This window comes from Pogoniulus pusillus, chromosome 3, assembly GCF_015220805.1.
Source record: "Pogoniulus pusillus isolate bPogPus1 chromosome 3, bPogPus1.pri, whole genome shotgun sequence".
NCBI lineage: Eukaryota > Metazoa > Chordata > Aves > Piciformes > Lybiidae > Pogoniulus > Pogoniulus pusillus.
The window spans coordinates 41,669,363-41,681,897 of record NC_087266.1 but is presented as its reverse complement, the minus strand read 5'-3'; the positions used below and the strand labels follow the sequence as shown (position 1 = coordinate 41,681,897).

Sequence of the window (12,535 nt, the reverse complement as noted above, 5' to 3'; positions counted from 1 at the left end):
TATCTTCAAATACTTTCAAAACACAGGATCTGCAAAATAACATGCTTTTCAGTCTTGTATAAGAATGTCTTTCACACAAATTAGAGCTTGAAATAGTCTTCCAATGTAAATACTGAATTTCATTACCAGATATTTATTTTATAACCTCCTCTATTGCTTAGTATCCTATAATATGGAATCATAAATTGCTAAAACATTACATGATTTCCATAGCACAAAGCATGTTATTCAGTACTACTAAGAAATTTGCTATAGACTTTTATAAGTTCTGTAACAGAAACAAACCCCTGATGAATTATAGTTTTCTTATAGCATATATATCATAGAACCATAGAAACAACCAGGTTGGAAGAGACCTCCAAGATCATCTATTCCAACTCATCACCAAGCCCTGTCCAATCAACTAGACCATGGCACCAAGTGCCTCAGCCAGGCTTTTCTTGAACACCTCCAAGGACGGTGACTCCACCACCTCCCTGGGCAGCCCATTCCAAGGGCAAATCATTCTCCCTGTGAAGAACTTCCTCCTAACATCCAGCCTAGACCTCCCCTGGCACAACTTGAGACTGTGTCCCCTTGTTCCGTTGCTGGTTGCCAGGGAAAAGAAACCAATCCCCACCTGGCTACAGCCTCCCTTCAGGTAGCTGTAGACAGCAATGTGGTCACCCCTGAGCCTCCTCTTCTCCAGGCTAATAAAGTAATAATATTGTGCTCCCATGATGTCTTAATGGTTTGAGATATTGTAGTTGGGGCTGTTCTGTGGGTTTTTTTAATGAATATGCATTAAACTTCACATTTACAGTTTGGTTCCTAGCTTTTAAAAAAGGTGACATTACTTATCTATGAAAAAAAATGATTGAGGCTTCAAAAATGATAAAATTGCTAAGTTACTTGTAGAGTGACAAAGAGTTAACGACTTTTAGATCAAGGAAACCCTGCATTTTTATACTGTTAAAGCAGTATGAAAGAAAGACTCTCTACACAGTTACCCATAAGGTCTGTGTAAGTTAGAGTCAAATGAAAGCAGCAGCATGGATAAATGCAACATAAATCTTTAGAACATCATAAAATAATAAATTAGGAAAGTGCACTAAATTACCAAAATATTTCTTGTCTGGAATACTAATAGTAAAGCAGAAAACTCATTATTTTTAAAAGAAGAGACAGCTTTAATTATATGAATCTTCAGGAACTGTCATATCAGTAAGCTCATTAGCAGCAATGAAAGCTCCTCCTGCTGATCTAAGAACACTTAAAAACCAGGATTTGTTATACTTCAAAGCAAAAAGGTATCTTTAATTCATGTACTGTAAGAGTGAATTAAGCCTAGTTCTAGTATTACAAAGGCAGAAATTAAAACCTTAGCACAAAATTTTAAAAAATCAAATACTCTGAAGTAAATTACAATTGCCATAATTAATTTACATACTGTGAATGTTTTGTCATCTACAAAATGCATGCAAGCTTCACAACAGACCTTGTCACTGCTCTTCAAGTCTTGCAAGCTATGTTAACAACTTACTGTATAACAATTACTAGACAACATTAAATGAAATTAAGGAAGAATGCCTGTGATGGTTTGGGTGTTCCTCGCACCCTCACACTTTGGACATCACCCAGACTAGACTCAGCCGCCTCTGGAAATTGAATGAAGCTTAATATTTACAGCTTAGCACAATATACAAGCAGATATTTACAGTATATACAGAAATACACAAAGTAAAAGGTAATACAGAAACACAACTCTCCTCCCAGAAACCTGAGGCCCCAGGAGGGGCTCTCAACTGCCCCTTCACCTTCCCCCTACCTCTCTCAACCTTACTCCAGCCCCAAGGAAGAATGGAGGCTCGGCCAGGGGGTTAGGAAGCAAAGTGGATTAGTCAGAGAAATGGAGGGTGAGGTTAGAGAGAGAGATGCAGCTCAGAGCTCCCCAGCAGGAGAAGTGGAGTGAGTTATCTATGTTTGGATTCTTATAACTCTCAGCAAGCCTATGACTGAAGTAGACATCACCATTATTTTCCTTCCACAGCCTGCAATCTAGTTCTTCTCACCAAAACATTCCAGCTAGCTTCAAACTAGCACAGTGCTGAACATTACTATGATACAAAACCAGCAAAGAATGATGTTATGTCCCTGACCAACAACTTTGACCTACAAAACAGAATGTATGTAAACAGAACCTTCCTCTTAAATGATGGGAAGAACCTACACTGCTTTCTTTCCTTCTGCAGTGCCTGCATCTTGTAAGCCTTAGATGTAACCTTTGGACCCAGTGTTTTTCCCAATTTACTTCAAGTCTGAACTGCCTGACATAAATACAGTTCAGGACAGATTATTCCTGTTAAGCACTTAGTACAGTATCTTGGAATGCAGACAATGCTCTAAGACATTGATACCCAAATTCCATTCTACGCAACCAGTATTTCTTCATGATGAAGTGTATTTACTAGCTGATCAGCAAGACTTTTAATGACTTCCTCTCTATTACACTCCCTAGAAACCACAAAGATGCCTTGTGATAACCTGCTGTGTTTCCCAGCTCACAGCAAAAATCCCAATGTAAACTATTCTTGGTCAATCTATAAGCCATTATCAGCATATCATTAAGCTACATGAGACCAGGTAAGTTCAGCATCTTGGCTATGGCTGATCACAACCACAGACTTATTGATATCGTTGACCTGACTTTTTTGTAAGGCAAAGCAATACTATCCATTTTGTTAAAAATTTCATCTGCACAGAAAGTCAACTTACTTCATAAATACACAATCCTAAAAAAGTACTAAAAGGTTAAAAAAAAACCCAAATCCACAAGCTGCAATCTTTGGGACATGTTGGATTTTCCAAAATTCACAGAATCATAGAATCAACCAGGTTGGAAGAGACCTCCAAGATCATCCAGTCCAACCTAGCACCCAGCCCTAGCCAATCAACTAGACCATGGCACTAAGTGCCTCAGCCAGGCTTTGTTTGAACACCCCCAGGGACAGTGCCTCCACCAGCTCCCTGGGCAGCCCATTCCAATGCCAATCACTCTCTCTGTGAAGAACTTCTTCCTAACATCCAGCCAGTACAGAAGGAATCTTTCAAAATAAACCAGGGCTTTGCAGGTAGGAAAAATACATATAAACAAATGCTTTGACATATTGATCTGTTAACAACATCTTAAGCCTTTGTCTTTTTCATACAGTAAAACTGAAATGCAAAATGCATCTCATCACACGCTGAAGTAAATTCAATATATAAACTTGAAAACATGATCATTGATTTTCATCCTACTGAGTGAGATCAAAGATTCATCTATTCAATAGCAGGTAGCTAAAAAAGAACAGAAAGTTTGGAATCATTGATAATTTTACTGTTTGCTCTTTGAATCATGCTTCATAATTCAGAAGCTTTCCAGAAGACAATCAGCAGCATATAAGATGACTGACTACACTGTCGATAACAGATCTTAGTTTTTCTGGTAGATAAACAAAATTCAACTGCACCAAGAGAAGGGTGGCCAACAGGTTGAGGTGATTCTCCTCTTCTACTCTACTCTGCTGAGATCCCAACTTAAGTACTGTGTTCTGGGGACTCTATTACAAGAAAGATATGGATGTGCTGGAGCGTGTGAAGACAGACTGAGAGTTGGGGCTTTTCAGACTGGAGAGGAGAAGGCTCTAAGAAGACCTTATTGGGGCCTTCCAGTATCTGAAGGGGGCTTACAATGAAGTTGGTGAGGGGTTTTTTAGGGTAGTGATAGGAATAGGGGAAATGGAGCAAAACTAGAAGTGGGTAGATTCAGATTCCATGTTAGGTAGAAGTTCTTCACCATGAGGGTGGTGAGACACTGGAATAGGTTGCCCAGGGAGGTTGTGGAAAGCCCATTCCTGGAGGTTTTTAAGGCCAGGCTGGATGGGACTCTGGGCAACCTGATCTAGTGTGAGATGCCTCTGCCCAGGGCAGGAGGGTTGGAACTGGATGATCTTTGAGGTCCCTTCCAATCCTGACAATTCTGTGAATAACTTCCTAGTAATGAAAAACAAATATGAAAATCAGTGGCAAACAGACACTGAAAAAATGCAGACTACTAAATTTGTATGCAGCAAAAACTCCTACTACAAAAGTACAAAGAGTGAGATGAAGACCTTGCAGCATTTGACAGCTGTTTAAAAATACTTGAACTTCCAAGTGTTTACAATGCATCAACTAAAATTGGAGACTTTAAGAACCATGACAACAGAATGTGAGCTGTGCAACTGTATATGAGTGACCACTATCTCAAGTTTAGGAGTGGGTTTTGCAAAGCTGTAGTCTGTGGCAAGGAAACTGACTGAGGTATGAAAGTAACCCTGTACAAAGCAGTGTAGATAAATACTGATATTCTCCAAGCTGACATCAACTAAACAAAAAATTACTGAGACAGCCCATCCAATCTTCTTTTCCTGTAAAAAACAGGACAGTACCGAGGTGGCATCAATTTCTAACTCCATGCTCAGTCAGTTTAAATTACTTAAGCTGTGATAAACTATGAAGAAGGCACTATTAATTAAGAAATTAACTGGAAAAAGCCCTTGCTGCTTACATCAAGATGTACAATGCTATATGCTGCATGATGAAGCAGTGAAAATGAGAAATTTATTATTCCAGACTTCTAATGCTACTGCTGATAAAAACATACATGCAGGAAAGACAAAATTGTTCTGATTCATGTTCAGAGAAAAAGTATAAATAAAATAACCCTAACTGACTGTATGGTAGCCTTCCTGCATTTCTGAATGTGCTAATTTCACAGTATCACCAAGGTTGGAAGAGACCTCACAGATCATCAAGTCCAACCCTTTACCACAGAGCTCAAGGCTAGAGGTGAGGAGAAAGTTCTTCACTGAGAGAGTCATTGGACACTGGAATGGGCTGCCTGGGGAGGTGGTCGAGTCGCCGTCCCTGGGGCAGTTCAAGGCAAGGTTGGACGTGGCACTTGGTGCCATGGTCTAGCCTGAAGCAAGCTAGAATGTTTTGGTGAGAAGAACTAGATCATAGGCTGTGAAAGGAAAACAATGGTGATGTCTACTCCCCTCAGAGTCTTGCTGAAGAAGAAACGAAAACATTAGATAACACTCTCACCATTTTGTCTCACACTCTGATTTGGGCTTCTGACTGAGCTGCAGCTCCCTAACCTCACCTGCCACTCACCTTTGCTTCTTAACCTCTTGGCTGAACCTCTGTTCTTCTTTAGGACTGGGGTAAGGTTGAAAGGGGCAGGGGAAAGGTGTAGGGGTGGTTGAGAGCCCCTCCTGGGGACTCAGGTTTTTGGGAGGGGAGTTGTGTTTCTGTATTACTTTTTTACCTTGTATATATCTGTATATAACTGTATATACTGTAAATATCTGCTTGTATATTGTGCCAAGCTGTAAATAAACAGCTTCATTTATATTCCCAGAGCTGACTGAGTCTAGTCTGGGTGATTTCTAAAGTGTGGGGGGGAGGGGAACACCCAAATCATCACACTGAATTAAAAAGACAGTGACTGATTGTACTATCCTTACCAAATAACAGACTGAAAACTGGAAATAGTTTAAGGTCTGTTGATAGAACTTTTAGAAGAAATCTGTTTTGGACAATGATCAGAGAAGATATGTTAGCAGGAATGTAATGAGGAAGTCCTGTAGCAAATGTTAGTGGACTGAACAATAAATATCTTCAAGATCACATACAGCAGCTGAAATCACTGATCTGAAATACAGACTATTAACAAATGTTTTTAAAATAGTCACTAAATAAGCATCATCTCATATAAAAGACACTGAAATTCATTCCATTCAAACTTAAAGTTAGTTATACAAACCTTTACTTGCTTTATCTAAATGCTGAAAATCCTCAACAAAATTCAGGACCTCTGGATATCTTTCTTCACACACTTCTACAAGAAAATGGAGCAATGTTGTTTTCTGATCTGTTGACTTTGTGTCCTTCAGCTAAAGAGAAAAAAAGAGATGTTAAAACACCGAGAATGAGATACCTCCTGGTTATTTTGATATTTAATATGTATTACTAATTGTGAACCTAAGAAATGCAAGAACAAACTGGTGAAATGGCATAGCTCTTTTAAAGAACTCTAAGTAGCAGTTTCGTTTTCCTCCTTGCTAAACCCCCTAGAAAGATCACATGAATTTTTTTTAAGTTATATGCAGCATCTGAGTTCTGTACTCAAGAGTAGTGCACACTTCTCTTTTTAAAATGCAATTTAAATTGCCCCTTGTCCTGTCATCAGGCATCACTGAGAAGAGCCTGGATCCATCCTCCTGGCACTCACCCTTTACACATTTATAAACATGAAGTTATATGTTTCTGCTGTAGTGTCCTATTTGAGCTAGCCTTTTAAATCATCTGAGTTTTGGGAACAGTAAATGACATCTCATGTGTTTCTTCACTATTTAAAAGCTTTCTGCATAAAACAATTTAACAGGAAAGGTACCCATGTAGACAGACACATATAGAGTACACACACACACACTATAGGGCTGCCACAACTGCACACAGACTTAGACACTTGAAAATCGGGGGGAAATGCACCAGTGCAGTATTACAGCCAGCACTAAACAAGTAGAAAACTCATGTTAATTTGTTTCAGATTCAAGATTGTTCTTTAGTTTGATTAGCATGAAAAAAATCATGTTATCAGCAATGCAGTAAGAGTAACTAGAGGAACAGGGCAGAAAGGAAAAGCTACCTTCCTTTCCAAAGAGGGCTGAAAAGCAGACACAGAGCCATATGGAGATTACTTCTGAATAAGGTACTGAGAGTGAGATCAATTTAAATCATACACATTTATTTATTAAAAAAATATATATTACTGCAGTTTTCCTATGACTGCAAATTTCTTATGAAGAGATTTTTTTTCCATGCTTTTTATGCTTCTCCTCAGAGATCATTTAAAGGGCATTTTATTGACCTGACTTAAAAAACAAATTAGACTATATTGCTTGAGGTTTTTTGATATGATGTGTAAAGCAAAAAGGAGAATATTGGATCATGCTTATCACTGAGGTTGATATTTCACACTCTACTGTAAAAAGTTAGCAATGATTTTCAAAGATCAAAATAATAATATCTTAATAACAAAGTATATTGTTCTATCTGGTGAGGGGAAACAGAAAATGGAATATATATATATCTCAAAATTAAGAAATAATACTCCACATTCATTATTATATGAAGTGCTATAATATTAAATTATTCCTACTGTACTAGGAGTCTCAGTGAGAAATGTCCATAATTGAAGTATCACCCAAAATTATTATGGGATGACACTGCTTGAAAACACATGTAGTGAAGAAAAGTTAGTTTGAAAAGTAAAACATTGTTATGAACATGCATAGAATTTTAATGTATCAGTATTTCATAAACAACTGAGTATGGGCATACCAATATCATATCTCTCTTCTGAGAATATGCACACATGCTCTCTGCCGCTGAAGAGCTATCACAGTTCAATTCTACATGATGCAGGGAGAAGGCAAGATATGGAACCATCTTCTGCAAAGCAGACAGTCCATAGAGCTCCCCATGCATATTTGGGCACCAGTGAAGAAGAACAGATAAACTGTATCTTCTTCAAATAGTACAGAACCCGGGGATCTTGGAAGGACTGATGCCACTGCAAGTTTCTCGAGTTGAACCTCTCCTGAAAACTGCTGTGCAGGCAACTGTGCAGCCTGCAATTTACAGCTTTCTAGTTAGTTCTGGGCCTTGAAGGAAGATTGGTTTGGGTGGGACTTTTTCCTGTTTTAATACTAATATTCTCAGTAGTTGAACCAGTTAATTATTCTCAGAACAGAGCAGACGAATCATTAACCAAGACATTACACATAGTTAAGAAAAATGCCCAAAATTACACATAGACAGTTTTACCTCTGTATTTCCAGACAAAGTGATCGGTCTGTGTAAGACACAATGTCATATGCAGTGAAGGCTTGGCACTCACGGACTTCCTAAATGAGGCCACAATTGGACGCGGTACATTAGGAATTGGTGTCTGGTACCCCGATACACACAGGATAATAAATGCAAACTCCTAGTGGTTCTCTCTGAAAATATGCCAACCTTCCAAAGAACTGTAGGTTGAACTTGTCCTGGGATTAGGTCTAGCAGCAGAAATCTGAAATGTTACAGATGATCTCTAAAGTGGCCATAGCCGCTCCACCTCCCGGCAGAATTGGTAACAGTTGGCATTTCTTTGCCAGTCATAGTGTGACTTGACTTGGAAGCAACCTTTAAAGATCATCTAGCACACAAAAATCGAGGCTGTACTATCTTTCATCTAGAAAAGTTTTTAGGCACCATGGCATCTATACACTAGCATGAAGCAATGCTAAATCAAATAGATATGAGACCTTTGGCAATGGGATTTTGGTTTTTCACTTGCACGTTTCTTATGCAAACAAAATTTATTTATATATTTATGCAAATTTAATAGAGTTGTGAAAGGAGTAAGCCAGCATCACCACTTCTAATCTTCACAGTATCACAGTATCATCAGGGTTGGAAGAGACCTCACAGATCATCAAGTCTAACCCTTAACATGATACAATACCAACGTTACACTGTACTATGTATTTTGATAACAGGGAGCAAATTACCTTTTTTAGGTCCTTGCAGCTTTGCATCTACTTCACCTACAGTATTTCTCTTGAGCAGAAGATTAGACTGGGTATCTTACTCACATCCCTTCCCATCTGAATGATTCTTAGAAACATGCACACATTTCCCAACTAGTTAACTACACACTCTATTAAAAATGTTACTTATTTTGGCCCTTAATCTGGCATCATGATGATTAGTACACCTGCATTTCTAAGACTTTCCATAGTCTTCTTGTCTATCAAGTACTTAACTATAATTGCAATTAGAAAGCTTTATTAACTATTAAGTAAGCCTCTTTTGTTCCAAACAAGCCCAACAACTCCAACTCCTACCTTAGTTACAGAGAAAACAAACATTCAAATGCCTTCACCACAAATTATTAACAAAAAGACCCTGCTATGTTCCCCTCATGTTCTTCTCCTTTCTTTCCTAAGCTAGATACACAAAATGTTTTTTTTCTCAGTTCAGAAGCATCACAGTAATTCAGACAAAATTTCACCTAAAACCTTATCTGCACCAAGTAAGTAGTACATAGATGGTCTATTAAGAGAGGCTTTTTACCTTTCCCACAGAATGTTGGTTACCTCTTGTAAAGCTAAATGACCTCTAAGTGTGCAAATCTAAGGAACTACAAGATCCTAGATTATCAAATGCATTTAAATCCAGAGCACTGTAGAGTTAGCCAGCATTTAAGGCTTGCTTTCTGGAATTCAGTCCTTACTTTATCTGCACATTTCAGTTTCATTTCCTTCATGGTAGCCTTCAAAATTTTAATCTTCTAGATTTGAAAGTATGTTTGAAGATTTGTTTTTAATTTTGACCCTGTCCTGCAAAAATACCTGTAATAACTACCTTCATACTGTTTTCATTTTTCTTTTTTCATACTGTTTTCATGTTTCTTTTTATTTTGTTGCCTTGTGCATTAAAATACAGAGAATACAACTAGACCTAGAACAGATTCTTGTAAAATCATACCTAAGAAATAAATGCACTCAATTGAAGAGAGACCTTTCACTACCTTTCTTCTAAACGTTTCTTAACAAATTGTACTTTTAATTTAATGATGTAACTATGCTGTATCTGTTGAGGTGTCTAATGCATGCTTAAACATTTACTCAAGACAAGGGAAGGTATAGAGATTATTCACTCAGAATATTTAAGCTATAGGTGTCACATTCAACACTTAGGAATCACAGCGAAAGAATTCTTCTGAAACATGGCAGGGTAAGGGTGACTATTTTAAAGAAGGCAGAAGTTAACATACTGCATTTTCTCTTGAGTAAAAAGAAGCCAAAAGAAGACAAAAAGTACAAACTTCCAAATATGCCCTTTCTCATAGGGATTACAACACACATGTGTACTCTGCAGTGATCTCCCAGAGGACACAGGCAAAAAATAACAACAGTAAGTAAGGGGAAGATAATTAGGATTAGAACTAATCATAAAATAATGCTCTGGGAAGTATAGATGTCTTCTGGTATAGACCTCATGCAAAAATTGAGAGTGGGAAAACATAAGGAAAACTAGAAGAAACCAGAAACTGATTAAACTAAGCAACAATAAAAAACAATCAGGTGATGAGAAAAATTATGTGAAAAAAGAAAACAACCATATCCAAGAAGATTAAAATGTGACAGTCTTAGAAGTGTTTGCACACATGAGACTATAGCACTACTATGATCATAGAGATGTGGCCCTTCCATTAGCTTATTTAGTTTGATTTGGGGTTTTTTTGTATTATTCCCTCAAAATGGAGTCTTCTAAAAGTTTAAATGCAAGCCAGTTTCAAGAAAATGTTACAAAAAAATCAGTTATATTGCTCAAACAGCTAACTAGAGCCAAGAATTTTGGGGAAAATAATAACATTAACTGCAGGAGAAGTATCTTAACAACAAATTTCAAAAACATAACAAAACCAAATGAAAAAGTGAATGTAATACTCATCGTGGACATTTCCAAACTCACTTTACATAGGGAGCTGAGATTGTATCCAAAGGTCTGTGCATTCCGAGAGCCTGCATTCATGTAGTTTCCCATTAACAACACTAGTTCCAGCAGCTTGCTAAAGCTTTTACTCTTCTTTATCTCTTCACAGGCAGCACTGACAGCCATGATGTCAGGTCTGATGTTGTTCACCTGCTCTTCAAACTGAAGCTTAAAAAGAATAGCACTGAGCCGTGGCCGCAGTCTCTTCACGTTGCTCATCTGATTGAAAAGAACATAAGAGTTTTCCTTTAAAATTCATGGTACACTTTGGCACTGTACAAATGCATACAATCTGAAATGATTTATTGGTGTGACAGGCTTGAAGAAGCAATATATCTGCTATAACTGATAGCAAATGAACAAATGAATGAGAGACATTTGGGTAAGCAACGGAAATCCCATCTTGCAGTTCATACAGACTGCTCCCATCTTTTCCCAATAAGTAGTATGTGCAACCAATAAAAGATAAAGTGTCATCATATATCACATCTGTCAACTCATATACCAAACACTACATAACTAATCCAAGTTTATGATCCAGTAGCTGCTAAGTAATAAGAGTAGTTCACACATTTCGTTGAACTTGGGACACACCAAAACAAGACAAATCTCATTTTACGGTACAAATATTTAAAAGCTGGTTTCAGTAAGAGCTTACTACAAACTTGCAGGAAAATATTAGCTACAGAACATTTAATACAGCATACATCAATATATAGCACTATTCATACCCCACTACACTTCTGTATGCTAACCTCACACATTTAATTAGGTAAACCAGAAATCTCCCAGGATAACAGCAGCTTCTGCAGTTCAAATGCAAAAGACTTGGCTTTTTCTATGGTTTACTGGTCAGGTAATTCCATCTTCTCACATACCTCAGGGTACTCACCAGATACACTTTGCCCCTCAATTCAACAGAGATTCTGAGGTGCTGGAACGTGTCCAGAGAAGGGCAACAAAGCTGGTGAGGGGCCTGGAACACAAACCCTATGAGGAGAGGCTGACGGAGCTGGGGGTGTTCAGCCTGGAGAAGAGGAGGCTCAGGAGTGACCTTATTGCTGTCTACAACTACCTGAAGGGAGGTTGTAGCCAGGTGGGGGGTGGCCTCTTCTCCCAGAAAACCAGCAACAGAACAAGGGGACACAGTCTCAAGTTGTGCCAGGGGAGGTCTAGACTGGATGTTATGAGGAAGTTGTTGGCAGAGAGAGTGATTGGCATTGGAATGGGCTGCCCAGGGAGGTGATGGAGGCACCGTCCTTGGAGGTGTTCAAGAAAAGCCTGGATGAGGCACTTAGTGCCATGGTCTAGTTGACTGGCTAGGGCTGGGTGCTAGGTTGGACTGGATGGTCTTGGAGGTCTCTTCCAACCTGGTTGATTCTATGATTCTAAATAGAATTTAAGTAGGACTTCAATAGTGCAGGAAGACAGGCTCTAAAGTTAGTCTTCAAGTAATGGAAGACTCCACATAAGACTGGATTGGACAGAAATATCTAATTTCCTTGGAAAATCAAGTGGAAGATGCTATTAATAACTACAAACTACAATGCAAAGCAGTGCAAAACCACATGAAATCCACAAAAATCCGAAGTCTAGGTTTAACACAGAATCTCACCAAACCAAAACCTTCTCCAAACCTCGCTCCAACCAGAGCAAAACCAAAACCCCAGTACTCCTTTCTTCCGGCCCCTGGGCTTTCCTGTAAGCGCCAATGCTCTTTCTACTCCGCATCGTTAGGCTAGATCAGGCTGGCCAGGCCCAACCCACACACATATCCCCTCCCCCCCATCATTGCTCCCTGACCTTAGGCCTAAAATGGCCAAGATTGTGCAGGGGAAAAAAATTTAGTCAGGCCAAACAGGCTTGAGGTAGTCCTCTGTGTCACCAGACAAGAGAGCATGCCGCCCCAGGAGGAGAGAGG

The 12,535-nt window shown here is 38.7% G+C and overlaps 1 protein-coding gene across 6 annotated transcripts in view; it reads right to left on the bottom strand.

Moving 5' to 3' along the window:
- Positions 1–12,535, bottom strand: part of DIAPH3 (diaphanous related formin 3) — a 264,878-nt gene that overhangs the window by 124,459 nt on the left and 127,884 nt on the right. For all 6 annotated transcript variants that reach the window (XM_064174349.1, XM_064174365.1, XM_064174358.1 and 3 more), the window contains 2 exons: positions 10,594–10,833; positions 5,831–5,960 (listed from right to left, as the gene is read on the bottom strand). In XM_064174349.1, coding sequence (XP_064030419.1) covers positions 5,831–5,960; positions 10,594–10,833 — 370 coding nt within the window. The remainder of the gene's footprint in view (positions 1–5,830; positions 5,961–10,593; positions 10,834–12,535) is intronic.